Source organism: Oryctolagus cuniculus, chromosome 15 (assembly GCF_051225735.1).
Source record: "Oryctolagus cuniculus isolate XC-2025 breed Fujian yellow rabbit chromosome 15, ASM5122573v1, whole genome shotgun sequence".
Taxonomy (NCBI): Eukaryota; Metazoa; Chordata; class Mammalia; order Lagomorpha; family Leporidae; genus Oryctolagus; species Oryctolagus cuniculus.
Window position 1 is genome coordinate 96,168,260 of NC_142881.1, and position 18,692 is coordinate 96,186,951.

The 18,692-nt window shown below is 39.0% G+C and overlaps 2 protein-coding genes across 3 annotated transcripts in view; both read right to left on the reverse strand.

Moving 5' to 3' along the window:
* Positions 1 to 3,366: 3,366 nt before the first annotated feature.
* Positions 3,367 to 18,692, reverse strand: part of LOC149122207 (KRAB domain-containing protein 4-like) — a 49,371-nt gene continuing 34,045 nt past the window's right edge. Inside the window, exon 4 of one of the 2 annotated variants that reach the window (XM_089314228.1) lies at positions 3,367 to 5,157. In XM_089314228.1, coding sequence (XP_089170354.1) covers positions 5,033 to 5,157 — 125 coding nt within the window. In that variant the 3' untranslated portion in view covers positions 3,367 to 5,032. The remainder of the gene's footprint in view (positions 5,158 to 18,692) is intronic. The other variant, XM_089314229.1, reaches the window with a different exon arrangement.
* On the reverse strand, positions 13,763 to 17,706 carry LOC149122208 (uncharacterized). Its single transcript, XM_089314227.1, is given in 2 exon segments — positions 13,763 to 15,748; positions 15,750 to 17,706. Coding segments are annotated over 2 exon segments (2,043 nt in total). The 5' UTR covers positions 17,702 to 17,706; the 3' UTR covers positions 13,763 to 15,657.

The following is an 18,692-nucleotide window of genomic DNA, read 5'->3' on the forward strand; positions in this document are numbered from 1 at the left end:
CAAAGCCAGGAGCTTCATTCCGAGTCTCCCACCTGGGTGCAGGGGCCCAAGGACTTGGGCCATCTTCCACTGCTTTCCCAGGCCAAAGGAGAGAGCTGGATGAGAAGTGCAGCAGCAGGGACTCAAACTGGAGCCCACATGGGATTATGGCACTGTAGGCAGAGGCTTAGGCCACTACACCACAGTGCCAGGTCCCAGACTTTATCTTCAAACTTAACTTTACTCTGACTGAAGTTATCCCATCTCACAGATATTCATCTGCATGTTCAGGCTGTTGAAACAAGATGTCGTGTAAAATGCTAATGGACCACGTGATTTGTGAGCTCATTTCCTTTAGCAATAAAATTTTTGCATGATATGTTATGCCCACTTAGATTGTCCCTAAAGACCACCAAGGGGCCTATACCATTGTGAAACACATGAGTTTTATTGCAGGTCTGGGCTTGGGCGATCAACTATCACTGATGCCATGGGTCTGGTTGAAAGCCCCAACTTCAGTGAAGGGGGTTTTTATAGGGTTTTCAGAGACAATCTATACATTCTAGCACCATTCAGCAAATCATCTCATTCCATGGGAAATTCAAAGAACATCTCTTAAAATTGATTAGTGCATCCAGCAGCAGGAATGGACCTATTAAAAGTGGTGGGATGGCTTTTGGGGTTGATGCCTTTTAAAATGATTGGCTGAAGTATAGGGTCTGAGCCACTAGGGTGTATGTGCCAAACTGCAGGGTCTCAGGATATTATCAATTACCTTAAGTGCCTGAAAAGACACCTGAAACTTTAGGTATCTCCCTGCTATCTGATGATTGGCTGTTTCTAGGCGGGATTTATTGCAAGGGGAGTCCTTTCAGTTGGATAATCTTTGCATTATGGATTAGTCCAGATGTATTCTTCCTCTTTGTCATTTGAAAAGTGTGTAGAATTACATTGGTTTTTCCACTTTTTCTCCAGTTTTGTTTACTTCTTCATCCTGTCACAATGAAATTGATTATGAAAACAGGCTGGTGTTCAGTCATCGGGACAGACAAGTGCTTTTGGATGCTTGGCTCAGGGGCAGTGGTGTGGCTTCTTTATGTTGACACTATCCTTGCTGACAGAGGCCATGCCATGCACTGAGCAGTGCTGTGGGGCCTGCTTCACCATGTCTGAGATTAATTCTAGGCAGCCAAGGCATGAGCCAAGTTTTGCATGGAGCTAAGGCCTCACAGCCAGCATGATTCATGTAGTAACCAGTCCTGAAGTGAGCAATCCTCTGCCTGCAACAGGAAGTCCACCAGAGGCACACTCACTGTCCTCTGTGAGACATGGGGAACTCCTGGCCACACTGCCATGGGTCCTTGCCCCTTGTAGAGACTCCAGCTCCAGGCTCCACCTCTGTCCCTGTGGGACTGTCCTTGTTCTCTGCAGTGATGCTGGCAACCCAGTTTCCTGTAACAGAGAATGGGGAGCCATGCCGGGGTCATGCTGAGGTCAAGATGGTCAAAGTCAGAGGGGCCTCTGGGTCCATACAGAAGGTGCTGCAGATCCTCAGGCTAAGTTTTACTGATTTTCAAGTGCAAATGATCTATGGCCTGACCAGAGTCACTCCATTTTGTCCCTGATTGTCCTCTATTTTTTTCTAACCAGTCCCACAACTGCTAGCTACTCAAAAACTAATCTTCTGAGAGGTTTTTTGTAAGTTTATTTACATTAAGTACTGGGAAACTTGTTAATATCCCCAAGATAAGCATAATGTTGCTTGCTCTAGCTCCTGTAACAAATGCTTGGCTTTGTAATTAACTTCAACAAGATATGGTTTTGGCCTTTAGAAGCTTAACTTTGAGCTCCTTCAGGGCAGTGTGATTTGGAGAGCACACGCCCCTGTGCAGCCACAGGCTTTTAGAAATAAAAGACTCCATAATTAGGCTCTGAGACTTCAGCACTTATTAATATTTCTGAAATTAATAATCTGTGTGGGTTCTTGCCATGAATTCAGAGACAAATTCTGAATACTGGCTCAAATAGACCAGATGATAAGCTGAGTTTTTAAGCTTTTATTCAGTGAGAGAAACACATAGGAGAGTGAGGGCTCTATCTAAAGGAGAAAGGAAAGTCTGGAAATTAAGTAGGGGCCATACCAAGCAGGGAGCAGGCCAAGAGCTGTGGACTTGTCTTGTGAGGCCCACACCATCGGGGAGAGTGAGGCAATGGTGTTCTTCCACAGGAAGCACCAGGGACAGGCTTCAGTGAATATGTCCACCTTTATTAATGACCATGTACCTTTTCAAAGGGCAGGCAGAAGGGGCATAACTAATTCTGGGCAACCCTAACTCTATAGGATAGAACCAACACTGGCACCAATATGCATCTCCAATTAGCTTGAAGGTCTCATAGTTAGGGTAGATTTCCAGGTTGGCCTGGACCACCCCCCGCAACAGTTTACCTAATTAGCAGGTGGGGGTGGGAGAAAATGTGCCTGAGGCTCCCACCTCCCACCATCAAAAAGGCTAGCCACATGGGCTAGGCAGAAAGTCTCACAGGATCACCCACATCTCCCCCCTTTGTTTTAGGGCAAGTGTGACTCTGCTTAGCGTGGCACAGCAACAAGCCGCAGCCCACAATAAGCTTTAAATTAAATTGAAGAATGCCTAGCATGGGGATTAAGGCAGGGGGAAAAGAAGGGCAAAGGGAAAAAGGCCAGGCCCACCATGTTCCAGGCCTTTATAATTGGCAGGCGGTGCACAGGTATGGGAAAGGAGGGGCATGAGATCACACGGGGGCTGGGGACAGTGTGATGAGGGTGTAGCCTTCCAGCTCTTGTCTAATGATATATGACTGCCTGCATCATCCCCCCTTCAGAGACTCCATTCCCTTAATCCTAGGGATGTTGAAGGGTGTAGAATCATCACATCCTCTATAGCTGCTTCCTATTTATGAGGGATGTAGTGCAGGCCCTGCCTGTCCTCAGTCTGGAAGTCTCTATCTCATCTAATAAATTCTCTTTGTGAACTGGAGCAATCTTGGTCACCACCAATGTCTGTGTCCCCTGTATGGTCAGTGACTCCCAGAAGTTGTTGAGTTCTGGAACATATAAGTTTGTTAATTAGTATGAGCAAAACTGGAACATGACCAATTGTAAATGGAGTGCCCCTTTAAGATGAAAAGACCACATCCTACAGACTCCCAGATAGTGGGTGGTGATACATTATAAACCCATTTAGCTCGAGTATAGAGAATTATATTAGAACATATTAGGAGTTTTTTTTAACTTTTATTTAATGAATATAAATTTCCAAAGTACAGCTTATGGATTACAATGGCTTCCCCCCCATAATGTCCCTCCCACCCACAACCCTCCCCTTTCCCACTCCCTCTCCCCTTACATTCACATCAAGATTCATTTTTTATTCTCTTTATATACAGAAGATCAGTTTAGCATACATTAAGTAAAGATTTCAACAGTTTGCTCCCACACAGAAACATAAAGTGAAAAATACTGTTTGAGTACTAGTTATAGCATTAAATCACAATGTACAGCATACTAAGGACAAAGATCCTACATGAGGAGTAAGTGCACAGTGACTCCTGTTATTGACTTAACAAATTGACACTCTTGTTTTTGGCCTCAGTAATCACCCTAGGCTCTTGTCATGAGCTGCCAAGGCTATGGAAGCCCCCTGAATTCACTGACTCTAATCATATTTAGACAAGACCATGGTCAAAGTGGAAGTTCTCTCCTCCCTTCAGAGAAAGGTACCTCCTTCTTTGATGACCCATTCTTTCCACTGGGATCTCACTCGCAGAGATCTTTCATTTAGGTTTTTTTTTTGCCAGAGTGTCTTGGCTTTCCATGCCTGAAATACTCTCATGGGCTTTTCAGCTGGATCCGCATGCCTTAAGGGCTGATTCTGAGGCCAGAGTGCTGTTTAGGACATCTGCCATTCTATGGGTCTGCTGTGTATCTCACTTCCCATGTTGGATCATTCTCTCCCTTTTTGATTCTATCAGCTAGTATTTGCAGACACTATTCTTGTTTATATGATCCCTTTGGTTCTTAGTCCTATCATTATGATCAACTGTGAACAGAAATTGATCACTGGGACTAGTGACATGGCATTGGTACATGCCACCTCGATGGGATTGAATTGGAATCCCCTGGTATGTTTCTAACTCTACCATTTGAGGTAAGTCAGCTTGAGCATGTCCCGAATTGCACATCTCTTCCCTCTCTTATTCCCACTCTTATATTTAACAGCGATCACTTTTCAGTTAAGTTCCAGCACTTAAGAAGAATTGTGTATTGATTACAGTATTCAACCAAAAGTATTAAGTAGAACAAACAAAAAAATACTAAGAGGGATAACATATTAAGTTGCTCATCAACAGTCAGGGTAAGGGCTGATCAAGTCACCGTTTCTCATAGTGTTCATTTCACTTTAACAGGTTTCCTTTTTGGTGCTCAGTTAGTTGTCACCAATCAGGGAGAACATATGGTATTTGTCCCTTTGGGATTGGCTTATTTCACTCAGCATAATGTTTTCCAAATTCCTAACAGGGATCACTTTTCAGTTAAAATTTAAACACCTAAGAATAATTGTGTGTTAATCACATTAGGAGTTTTATTGTTAATAACAGAGAGAATCACAGAGGCAGGTACACCATGCCTACCTTCTGGAGCAGCACTCTTGATGTGAGGAAAGCAAAGGCTTTACTTTTCTTTTTGCTTAAGATCTCTGGCTTACAGGAATAATCAGGCATGTCTTTTGAGTACACCTGTGAGGACTTGAGAGGTAGACATTTAATCCTAATTTTACTGAGGTAGTCATGTTCAGTAGCACCTGGTAAGGTCCCTTCCATTTAAGCTGTAGCCCATCTGAAAAGGATCTTTCTATGAATGGCTTGTTCAGGGAAAGGTGCTGAAGTTGGTTTGTAGAGGGTCAGCTTTCAGAGACTGGGTCCAGGGTTTGGCATTTCAGGCTGCTATCCACACAGGCTGCAGAGTAATCTCTGGAAAGCACAAGCAAAATGTTTGCCCATCATTATGAGGGGATCAGGCCCCTTCCATTGTTGGGTGGTTGGGTCCCTCCATCAAACCAGAGGCAATTGGGTTGCACCTGTGAAAGGTCTCCAGTGTCTCACTGCTGGTGGCTCTCCAGGGGGTGAGACCTGTAAGAACTTTACGGTGAAAGAAGCAAAGTTAATACACTCATAGTGGGGGTACCATACTCTCCCCTCTGTTTTTTAATCATAGTCTTAAGGTCCTGCATGTGAAATTAGTGCACAGTGACTCCTATGGTTAATTTAACAATTCACACTCTTTTGTGTGCTGTCAGTGATCACCCAAGGCTCTTGACATGAGCTGTCTAGGCTATGGAAGCCTTCTGAATCCACAAACTCCATCAATATTTAGAGAAGGCTGTAAGCAAAGTGACAGTTCTCCCTTTGAAGAGAGTACATCCTTCTTTGATGACCACTTCTTTCCACAGGAGTCTCACCCAGGGAGACTCTCCATGTAGGCACACCTTTTTGCACAAGTGTCCTGACTTTCCATGCCTGAAATGCTCTTGTGGGCTTTTTAGCCAGACCAGAATGCCTTTAGGGATGACTCTGAGGTCATTGAGTGTTACTAAGAGCAATTGCCATTCTATGAGTCTGCTATATGGACTGCTTCCCATGTTCAAGCATTTACTACTCTAATTCTATTAATTCTATTGATGTGATCACTTTAACAATTAGTGCCTCCTATATGACCAATCTAAAACTTAATGGAATCAAATACAGTCACTTTTAGACTTAATCATATGTATATATATATATATATGTTAAAACTTAAAATGTCACTTTCACCATCTAGCCCAAGGGGATTTGGGATCCCATGGTGAAGTAAATCCAGCTGCGAAATTATGATTTAAGCTCTCATTTTGGCTATGTTGTTACACAGAATATGTTAGTCACTCCTTTCATAAGATCTAAAAATCAAACTACATCTTGAGGAATCCCTCAGGACAGAGTCAGTGTCCCATCTTAAAGAGAATAGAGAAATGTGGGAGCAAGTCAGGCTTGCCAGAATGTCCACTGACAATGTCAAATGGACTCTTAGCAAGTGGTTTTAACCATTAAATAATAGCTTATAAAATATTTACTGTAGGTCCAATGCCTTCTATAAATTTTAAGAATACATGTATTTAAATATATCTTAAATATCTAACATGATGTGGCTTGTTTAAACAGCAAACAGAAACATAAAACATTTTTTAGTTTCTTTCTATTGACAAATTTAAAACATCTGACAAAGAGATTCAGGTCACATGAATCAAATGTATCTTCAATTAATTTTAACTATTAAATTTATGAGCAATCTTTCCTTTATAAACCAATTAAGACAGAGCTCAAAATAAATTTTCCCATGTAGACATACAATATGAACACACACATAACACAACATACAAGGTAGAACAATAAAGAAGTTTTAGTAATAGTTTCCTAAAGTCTTTAGCTTTTTTTTTATTACCAACCAATTAAAATTACTTTCTGTTCTTGGTCAACTTGATTAACCATACTTTCTTCCCGTAGGAACCTGTAGTGCATTATTCAATTCATCTGTTTACAGAACAATTCAAAACCACTGAATTCAATAGAAGTGGCTGGGAAAAAATCCATCAGAACCTCTAGGAGGGCAGCTAAACACAGAACCAACAATGTTTTAGTTTAGAGCAGCAAATCTGATATACAAAACTGTGGATGAGAAAAGACTTTAAATAGCTATGTTTAACATGATAAACTCATTAACCAATAAGAGGCATTTGCTTACTTTACACAGTATTTTCAAAAGTACCTGTAGGATTTTACAAAACATTTAATTCTTTTAGGCCTCTGGGCCTTTCTCATTAAGGTAACCATCATGTCTAGTAACACAAGATCATTAGACTTTTTAACTTTCAGACATTTGTATCAGTGGCATTTTATATTATCAAAACTTAAAATTTAGCATGACTTCACATTTTAACAATACCTGTAATATAACCTAAATAGCCTGATTGATTAGCTGGTGTCTCTTCAAGATGAGAGACATATATCCTTTGACATTTCCAGAAACCTAACTGGAAATATCAAAGTCCAAATTATTTGGAACTTTGATTTTTTTGAATGCCTGTGAAAGATGACAAGAAGTCTTAAAATATCTGGTTAAAATAAGATCCTTAACATCATGACAAAGTATAGACCAGATTTGATCAAATCATAACTCCTTTAAAACGTTGTTTTAAACAATTAGAACTTAAGAGGCATTAAGAGAACATAATAGATTACTTTAAAATAACAGAAAATCTGTCTCTTTGGTTGTTCAAAAGTCAGAAATAAAACCTTAAATTTAAGACCTGGTGCATTGAATCAAATCCCATAATTTGGAACAGTTTTAAGAGTCAGAACTAGGGAAAAAAGAATAGCACCCACATGGGAGACCAGGAGGAAGCACCTGGCTCCTGGTTTCAGATCAGCACAGCATGCTGGCTGCAGCACGCCAGCCATAGTGGCCATTTGGGGGGTGAACCAATGGAAGGAAGACTTTCTCTGTCTCTCTCTCTCTCTCACTGCCTAACTCTGCCTGTCAAAAAAAAAAAAAAAAAAAGAAAGAAAGAAATCAACAAATGACAAAACTGATGAGGATGTGGAAAAAAGTTACCCTGGTCCACTGTTGGTGGGAATGTAAACTGGCACAAGCCACTGTGGAAGACCGTATGGAGATATCTTACAAATCTGATTATAGACCTACCATTTGATCCAGCCATCCCACTCCTTGGAATTTACCCAAACCAAAAGAAATTAGAATATGCAAGAGTTATCTATAACCCCATGTTCATTGCAGCACAATTCACAATAGCTGAGATCTGGGAACAATCCAGATATCAATCAATTGTTGACTCAATAAGAAAATTATGGTATATACACACTATGGCGTACTACTCAGTTATTAAAAAAAAAAAGGAAAGAAAAAGAAACCCTGTCTTTTGCAACAAGATAGAGGAAACTGGAAACCATTATACTTAGTAAAATAAATGAGTCTCCAAAAGACAGATATCATGTTTTCCCTGATCTGAGGTAGCTAATAGAGTACCTAAAATGTAATGTATTGGAGTTAGATACACATTTTGAGATTTGATGATTGTTTAGAGCTCTTGTCTCTTCCATTGAGGAACAGTGATTTTTTTTTTTTTTTTTTTTGCTTCATACTATTTGCTGACTTGTTGAACTCTTACTTAGTGTAGGGTTAACTATACAATCATTAAGTAAACTGAAAACAGATTTTGTAAAAGTTAAGTGGGAATGTGAGAGGTAAGAAGAGAAAGGGTTGGACTGTGTGTGGGAGGGAGGGTATCGGGGGAAGTGTCACTTACATTCATTAGTCTGTATATATGAAATATATCAAACTTATCTTAAATAAAATTTTAAAAGGAAGTAAATATTTAAAATTCAAAAAATTTATACCAATAACAAGGAGAATTTTAAAGGTGTTTATATATAATATATATGTGTGTGTTTAATTTATGACATTACAATATAAATGTACATATATATATAATTTGTAATATAAATATATAGAGAGCAACGTTTTGAAATTTTTATAATGTATTTATCATCAGAAAAGAATAGCTCAGCTTTCTGTAATAATCCAGTTTCTGATCATTACAAGAATGAAGAGTAAGCCACCAAGTTGTAGCTCATAATCTCTGTTTCTCTGTGTCTCCAAGTCTACCAACCTCTAAAATTAAATAAACATACATAATTCTGGGATAGAAATCACATTAAGATCCCACTATTTTCCCGCATAATTTTCAGAAAATATACTAGTATCTAAACACACAGTGGCAAATTTATCTATGTATAAAATATATGTATATTATATATGTTACATATATTCATATATATATATTACATTGAGGAGGAAGAATTATTACCCTTGACTAAAATGGCCCTGAGACACTGTGTACCTGACAGTTTCCAGGGCAACTTACAGAATGTTGGGGGTGATGATGATCTTACAATAAAAGTGAAATCACCATGGCCACAAAGTCACAGAGCTAGGATTGGCCTAGAATAAAATATTTGTGCAAAAGAGTGACTCCAGTGAATTTAAAATTTTACTTAAATTTTCATTATTAAAGGTTAATTTCAAGTTCCATGAATGTCTGTAAGGCGAAGAATGAAATCTCCTGCTAATGAGTGATGGAACTGGCCTTAAATTGTTCTCATATACTGTGAAAATAAAATTTGTACATCTTCCAGAATTTGATGGCCTTACAATGTTAAAGTAAATCATGGTAGACTGAAGTTCCCTGTACTAGAATTGGCACAAATTAGGTTATTATTTATTGAGGTGGTAATGATAAATGTGAATCAACATGAAAAATAGAGAAATGTATTCAATATATTGACAGTTGTGTGTACAAATGGTAAATTTAGTAGAAGCAGGAATAAGGTTACAAGGAGATGTAACAGATATTAATAAAAATAGCCCTAAATACACATTTAAATACAGAAAATTTGTGCTCTCTTAAATCAAAGAAAGCTTATGCCATTGAATTCAGTAATTTTAAAACCAAGATAAAATTGTCTTGATCCAATGCATGGAAATTTTAAAGAGAATGACAATTTTGATTCTCAAAATATAAGGAAGCTATAAAAAAGTGTCATTGAAAGTGTAAAGGAATGTAATGTTCTAAAATTATTTGATAGGCCATAAAGATGGAGGTTGCTAAGACAACTTGAACATTATTTAGTGCATTCATGATATGAAAATATAAGTGCCCAAGAGAATCATCATTCCTTGGCAGTGCTAAGATTGCTTTCCATGTGGATATTGACATACTCAGATGAAATTAATAAAATGAAAGACAAAATAAAAAATAGAAACCTGATGCACATGGAAATTAAAACTTTGCCTTGCCATTAGTAACAATGTATATTTTAATGTGAGCCATAACTAAAAAATATGTGGATGAATATTTGGTGAAAAAACAGTCCAGAATAAACTGGAAAAATTACAGTATGATACAGACTTGCAGTTTGGAAAATTTCCACAATCAGAAAATAATTTACAGTTCCAGGAGCATCTAGAAACATTAAGAATGTATCCTATGCTGATGACCATGATGGTGCTGGCACTGCAATGTACTCAAATCCTATACACATGACAGTTGCTTGGACAACTTCCAGCATTTAGAGTGAGTTGATGACCACACAATTATAAATCAAACCATGGTACCCATCATTTCCCTGTTAGGAATGTCACAAATTGGGTTATTCATTACACATGCAGGTGATAGTAGTAAATGACAAAATAAATATGCATTCCATGGAAGACATTTAATTTTGATTATATGGTGTATAAATTAGTAATTTGGAAGAAACAGAGTCATAATCATATAGAGATGGGCTAATAATGGGATGGTGGAGTAGGGAGGGAGCTTACTGCTCTAGCCCAGGAGAAGATAGTTTTAAAAAAGTGGAAATAGAGTAGTCTCAGGGAAGAGTTAGGGAAAAAATGACAGAGGAAATTCTACTGACATGAGAGGGACATGGTGGACCCACATGGAGGGCATGGTGCCCACGGCTCATGACTCCAACAGCTGAGAGTCTATGCACTAGAACTGGAAAGTGAGGTGAGACAAGACCACAGTAGCCTGAGCCACCAGCAAAAATGTGGCAGGAACCTAGAGGGAATGAGGCTTATATATCTGAGGGAAAGTGTGCCAGCCAAACTAGAGGAGAGGAAAAAAAGGGACAGTACAGACATGTTTCTCTCTCTCCAATCACCTCACAAAGGCATGCAAGCTGATAGAGCAGGAGCCATTTTGGTCATACATAACATCTGTGCCAGCTTGTGTCTACACCAGGCAAGCAGCCAAGTGGAGACTCCTGATGCTGGTAGGGAAAAATAACAGGAAACTAGGAACTTGTGACTGTGTGAAACTTCTGAAGCAGGACTGTGAAAAAATAAAAAACTGAGGGTGTGTAGGAAGATTTGTGGTGTGACTGGGACTTTGAGCACTCTCAGTGGGAGAGGCCACAAGCTTGGGAGTTCCTGGTTACCTTATGAGAGACATTTCTGGAGAATCTGAATTTATACTGAGGACTACACAGATCCTTTATGTGGTTCTTTGGACAGAGCGGACAAGTATTATACCTGCTGTGAGTCTAATTGGAGATCCTCTGAGAGTAATCTGATGTTTCTCTTATGCATTTTAGAATCTTCTCTTTTTGTTTCACTGTGGCAGTTTGATTACAATGTGTCATGGCAAGGTTGTTTTCTGATCATGTCTATTCAAAGTTCTGTTTGCTTCCTGTACTTGGATGTCTCTTTCTTTTTCCAAACCCAGAAAGTTTTCTGCTAGTATTTCACTAAAAATGCCTTCTAATCCTTTGTCTCTCACCATGCCTGCAGGAACTCCTAGAACCAGAATGTTGGTCTTATTTTTTTTTTATAGTATCCTATAGATTCCCAACAGTCTTTTTTAGATTTCTAATCTCCTGTTCTTGTGTTTGGTTTGACTGTATACTTTCCTGTACTCTGTCTACTAAGTCTGGTATTCTCTCTTCTGCCTCACTGATTCTGTTTTTAAGGCTCTCCACTGCATTTTTTATTTGTTGTATTGAATTCTTCATTTCATTTTGATTTCTTTTTAATATCTCAGTTTCATGTTCTGTTGAATTCATTTCATCTTGATTCCTCCTGATAATTTTTATTTCATGGGAGAGATTTTCTTTCATGTCCTTCATGGATTTCAGTAGTTTGTGCCTTTGCTTTTGCTTACTTCTATGAAATCTTATGACCAAATTTTTGAGTTCTATTTCTTGCATTTCTTCTCTCATCATCTTCATGACCTAGTATTGGAATGTCATGTTCTTTTGGGAGCATGATGATGTTTTCCTTATTCTTGCTTCTTGGATTCTTGCATTTGGCATTTGTGGAAATACTCTTTTTTTTTCTGGCGGTTTTTATCATTGTATTATGACTGTAGATAAATGGACTTTCTGCTTTCACTGAATCTCTAGAGGCTTGTAGTGGGTGTGGCCAGAGAGCTCTGTTCAGTTTTCAAGGGTAAAGGGTATGCCTAAGGTGACACACCCAGGTTTGGCATGGTAAATCTTTTTTTAATCAGAAGGGAATTATATTCTGTTCAGCTGAGTTCTTCTCTTCAATGGAAACCAGTGCCTGAGTACTAAATCAAGTGGGTATAATATTCACTATGTCCCAAGGACCACATAAGGATCTGTGCTCTCAATGTGGGACCTCTGTTCTTAGTGAGAATTAACAGTAAATCTAGTCTTCAAACACCTGTTTAGCTGGGAGCCTAGGAAAAAGTGCTCAGGCAAGTAATATTGTGAAAAATTAGTTCTAAGTAATATGAAAGATAACCCAGAGAAAACAGCAGTCCAGCAAATCATTCAACCTCACTGAAACTACCAGCAGCTACATCATTCATTTTCTATTAAATCTATTTATAATAAGATTTAATTTGATGAACACTTGCAAGAAGCTGTGGGGACTTAAACAGGGATGAAGAGCTATTTCTTATGGGTAGTAATGGAGGTGGAATGGATTAGTTGCACAGCTATTATCTAGATGGGAAATAAAAGAGTTACTGAAGCTAGATGCATCATAGCATTTGTAGCCCTGTTATCATGGGATAGCCAAGCAACCTAGGAAAAGTGTTCCTCCTGAGGGTATCCTGAGGCACTAACTGAATGTAAATCAGATTTATATTAATCCAGAAAGGACTTTGTAAATTGGAAGGAATAAAAGTACACATTTTCAATAAAAATGAGGGCCACCTGCAGGAGCAGGGAATAATGCAACAAAAAAAGGTTGTAAAAAATTACAAGTTAAATTAATACAAAAATGTACTACAGGGGCCAGCACTGTGTCACAGCAGGTTAATGTCCTGACCTGAAGTGCTGGCATCCCATATGGGTGCTGGTTTGAGACCCGGCTGCTCCACTTCCAATCTAACTCTCTGCTATGGCCTGAGAAATAGTAGAAGGCCCAAGTGCTTGGGTCCCTGCACCTACATGGGAGATCTGGAGGAAGCTCCTGGTTTTGGATCAGCACAGTTCTGGCCATTGTGGCCAATTGGGGAGTGAACCATTGGATGGAAAATTCTCTCTCTCTGCTTCTGCTCTTTTTATGTAACTCTTTCAAATAAATAAATCTTTTTAAAAAAAATACTACATTTATGCTCCTGCTTCTCTATTGCAATGGGTACCACATGGATAGACTTTATTCCATGTTCTTGTCTCGTCTCAAGGCAATTAGGAATAGAATGAAAAAGAGTAGAAAAGTGGCATCATGAATGAAAAAGGTATTATGCACTCAGTAATACAGGAAAATTCAGATGAGTGTTGCAACTTATAGGGTTTCAGGTTGTCCCTTTAAAGAATGAGAGTAATGTATGTGGCAACATCTACTTGCATATTCAAATAGACCTTGGGTAGTGGAGTCTAATCCAGATGTGCACACAGATAAGTTGAAATTTCTCATGGGTATATAGGTCACCACACACTCATTCCCTTGTGTTGCACACAACACTTATTATCCAGGGCCGGGGTACACTATTATGGCTGGAACATGTGTCACTTGATATGCCTATGGTCACATCATTGGTTTCCACTACAATAATGTGGGGAAAGAGTCCTGGGTGGCCAAAAAAGCAGCTATAAAACAAGTAACTTTGTAATTGATGAAGATGGTATTCCAAATAACTGTTGAAATAACTGTTACTCAACTTTTAAATATTTATTAACAAAATTTACACAAGAGAGCACAGTTCAGTTCATATACTTGATTCCACTCAGAATAATGAGAAACCAAAAGTTCCGGTTGCATAAGAGAAAAATTTCTGAAGAGCGGTTAACCACTCTCTGTCACAATTCATTATGAAAACTGCCCAATACTCACTAAGGTGTGATTCCACCAAAGAATTCTTCCAAACAAATTATACTTCAGGGACTTCTCTCTGTAATCTTGCTATGTTTTGTGGAAGTTTGCCTAATAATAAAGGTATTTCCCATTACAATACAGTCATAGGATTTTTTCTTTCTGTGAGTTGTCAGGTAACCATTGAGAGGTGACATATGGTACATGACTTTTCTATACATGTATGTTTTCTCATTTCGGGGTCTCTTCATGTGAATTGATTAATGGCAGAAAAAATTTTTCACATTCATTAAATTGAAATTTTACTGTATGAATTCTCTGGTGTTAGTTGATGTTTCTTTTTTTTAAGATTTTTATTTATTTGACAGAGTTACAGACAGTGAGAGAGACAGAGATAAAGGTCTTCCTTCTGTTGGTTCACTCCTCAAATGGCCACAGTGGCCAGAGATGCACTGCTCTGAAGCCAGAAGCCAGGTGCTTCTTCCTAGTCTTCCATGTGGGTGCAGAGGCCCAAGCACTTAGGCTGTCTTCTACTGCTTTCCCAGGCCACAGTAGAGAGCTGGATTGAAGAGGGGCAGCTGGGACTAGAACTCATACCTATATGGGATGCCAGCATAGCAGGTGGAGGTGGAGGATTAATCTATTGCTCCACAGCGCCGGCCTGATGTTTAATTTCTGGCTATGGTTTTTTGAGGTCTATTGCACTTGAAGAATATCGCCTTTTTTGAGTTGCATATTTATGCAAGCCTGAATTCTATGAAAATATACTTCCACATTCATTACACTCCTGAGAAACCACTTGTGTGAATTTTCTGATGTATAATGCCATTTCTGACAAATGGCTTTTTGTCACACTAATAATATTTCTGAACTTCTTCATTTTCTTTAAAAATTTATGTTATTTATTTGAAAGACAGAGTTAGAGAGAGACAGAGAAGCAGAAAGAGGTCTTCCATCTGCTAGTTCACTCCGCAGAGGGATGAAATGGCTGGAGCTGCAGCGATCCAAAGCCAGGAGTCAGGAGCTTCTTCTGGATCTCCCACGTGGGTGCAGGGCCATCTTCTACTACTTTCCCAGGCCATAGCAGAGAGCTGGATCAGAAGAGGAGCAACTGGGACTAGAACCAGTGCCCACATGGTATGCCAGCATTTCAGGCCAGGGCTTTAACCTACTGTGCCACAGCACTGGTCCCAACCTTTCTTCCTTATGGGAGTGCCTATTGTATGGGATGTAATTTCCAGCAAAAGGCTCTGTCACATGGTTATGTTGACTTTGGAAAAAGTCCTTCACATTCATTAAGTTCTCTCCCTTGTTTGATCTACATGTTATGAGGTATTCCTTCTGACAAAAGGCTTTCCCACATTTATTACAAGATTTCCACCATGTAATAAATTCTCTGATGTTATATTGTGTGATTTTAGCAGAGTTTTCCAACATTCATTCCATTCATAAGGTTTCTCCCCCATGTGAATTCTGATGTTTTATGAGGTGTTACTTATGGATAAAGGCTTTTCCATATGCATTATATCCGAAGTGTTTTCCCCCATATGAATTAGATGATGTGCAATGAGGGCTGAATTATGGGAAAAGCTTTCCAAGTCATTATGTCCAAGAGGTTTCTCTTCCTGTGCATTTTCTGATGCATTCTGAGATGTGACTTATTGCCAAGGGCTTTTCTACAGTCATTGCATTCATAAAGTCTCTCCCTGGCGTGAATTCTGTGGTGTGATATGAGCTATGATTTATAACATATGATTTATAAAGGCTTTTCCACACTTATTAGATTCACAAGGTTTCTGCCCTGTGTGAACTGTTTTGATATGAGTATAACTTATACAAAAAGGCTTTTCCACAGTCATTACATTTATGAGGTTTCTCCCCTGTGTGAATTCGCTGGTGTATGATGAGGTTTGACTTTCGTCCAAAGGTTTTTCCACAGTCATTACATTTATGAGGTTTCTCCCCTGTGTGAATTTGCTGGTGCACGATGAGGTGTGTCTTTTGTCCAAAGGCTTTTCCACATTCATTACAATTATGAGGTTTCTCCCCTGTGTGAATTTGCTGATGTTTCCTGAGGCCTGACTTGTGTCCAAAGGCTTTTCCACAGTCATAACATTTATGAGGTTTCTCCCCTGTGTGAATTCTCTGGTGTATGATGAGGTGTGACTTTTGTCCAAAGGCTTTTCCACAGTCATTACATTTATGAGGTTTCTCCCCTGTGTGAATTCGCTGGTGTATGATGAGGTCTGGCTTTCGTCGAAAGGCTTTTCCACAGTCATTACATTTATGAGGTTTCTCCCCTGTGTGAATTTGCTGGTGTCTGATAAGGTCTGAGTTTTGTCCAAAGGCTTTTCCACAGTCATTACATTTATGAGGTTTCTCCCCTGTGTGAATTCGCTGGTGTATGATCAGGTCTGGCTTTCGTCCAAAGGCTTTTCCACAGTCATTACATTTATGAGGTTTCTCCCCTGTGTGAATTCGCTGGTGTATGATCAGGTCTGGCTTTCGTCGAAAGGCTTTTCCACAGTCATTACATTTATGAGGTTTCTCCCCTGTGTGAATTTGCTGGTGTCTGATAAGGTCTGAGTTTTGTCCAAAGGCTTTTCCACAGCCATTACATTTATGAGGTTTCTCCCCTGTGTGAATTCGCTGATGTTTCCTGAGGCCTGACTTTTGTCCAAAGGCTTTTCCACAGTCATTACATTTATGAGGTTTCTCCCCTGTGTGAATTCGCTGGTGTATGATGAGGTTTGACTTGTGTCCAAAGGCTTTTCCACAGTCATTACATTTATGAGGTTTCTCCCCTGTGTGAATTCGCTGATGTATGAGGAGGGATGACTTGCGTCCAAAGGCTTTTCCGCATTCATTACATTTATGAGGTTTCTCCCCTGTGTGAATTATCTGGTGTACTATGAGGTCTGACTTCCACAAAAAGCCTTTTCCACATTCAAGGCATTTATAAAGTTTCTCTCTTGTGTGAATTCGCTGATGGTTTATGAGGTATGACTTCTGTGTAAAGGCTTTTCTACAGTCACTACATTCATGAGGTTTCTCCCCTGTGTGAATTTGCTGATGTTTCCTGAGGACTGAATTTTGTCTAAAGGCTTTTCCACAGTCATTACATTCAGAAGGTGAATTAAAACTGAGTGATTTTCCACAAGGTTTACATGTGTAAAGTTTTTCCCTTGTATTTAGTTTCTGGTTTATTGCAAGATGTGACTGGTGAATGACAGGTTCAACATACATAATGTACTTATAAAATTTCTTTCTTGTGTGAGTTTGTTGATGCATATTGAGGCTAGCATTTTCATGGATAGCTTTTTCTATTTGCGTTGCTTTTCCAAAAGTGACAGTTGACTTATTACAGTTTTCTGCCATATGAACCCTCTCAGATTTACAGAACGTCTTTCTTGTGAAGACTTTTGCTTGTCCAGTGGGTCCAAATGGCTGCTTCATGATGCGAATATTGTCAAGCTGGCTAAGAGGCTCACAGAACTGGAGAGATTTTCCAGGTATCTTAGTGTTATCAAATTTCTCTCCAGCCTGTAGTTGATCAGGCCCACTGGGGGGATACACAGTGTGACATTTATTGCATTCCTCAGGCTTCAATCCTGAATAGATTCCCTTTTTAATAATCAGTGTTGGAACATGGCTTGAATTTAAACTAAGTGTTTTTCTTAATTCAATTCTCTTGAGAGCTGATGTCTTGTTATTTTTCATAAAATCCTGATTCAGATTTTTGTCCTGACTTTTCTGGTTGATCCTAATCAGGTCATCCCTTTTCATGATCACTGAAATGAGAAAAAAGCAATCATGTCACTGAGTCACATGTAACTGTTTCTCCTGGCATACTCAATGTAAAGGGAATGAAGTTACTTGTTATCCAAGTGGCATAAGATGTTCACAAAATCAGTATGAGGTACTTATTTGTGACCATTATATGGTTTTTCTCCTTAATACATTAATATACCATGAGGTTTCCCAATGTTCAAACATGATCCTTTTTACTATGGGAATTTGTCAAGGATGGTAGAATGACATTTGTGCTATGATTTGTGGGATACCTGCATCTCAAAACAGTGTCAGTTTGAGCCCTGGCTACTCTGCTTTCAGTACAGCTCTCTGCCTATGTAAACTGGAAGGAACCAGATAATGGTTCATGTGCCTGGGAACCTGTGAAAAACCAGGGAAGACTAGAGGGATTCTAGAGTTTTGGCTTCAGACTAGTTAGACCTAAGTGTTGCAGGCATCTGGGAAGTGAGCTAATAGAGGACCTCTTTCTCTCTCTCTCTTCTCTCACTATCACTCTGCCTTTCAAAAGATGAAATAACTATAAAATATTTTAAAGAATGGGCAAATATTTAATAAAAATATTCACCCACTACCTAGCAACCATTTTTTTCCCTGTCCTTTTTTCCCAGTTTATTTTTATAAAAATTGTGTGCTTTTTCCTTCTCTGATATCTCAACCATAAACATGAAAAAGTTTTAATGATCATTTACTTGCAGGTGGAGAAGAGTGAAATGTGCCTGTACTTTAAGCAGGACAACATTTAAGGAGTAGGATTTAAATCTATGAGTGTCTCATGCTCAGTCTTCCTAGGTAAACATCATTTGTGGGATTTTTCAAATGAAAAACTACTTTGTCTTTACTCTATGACAGCTTCCCCAAATTCCTAAGGACACCCAACACCTTCAGCTTCTCAGAAGTACAACAGGTACAGAAAATTCCCAATATACCACTTTAGTTAAACACTCCCAATCAGTTTGAAGAATTT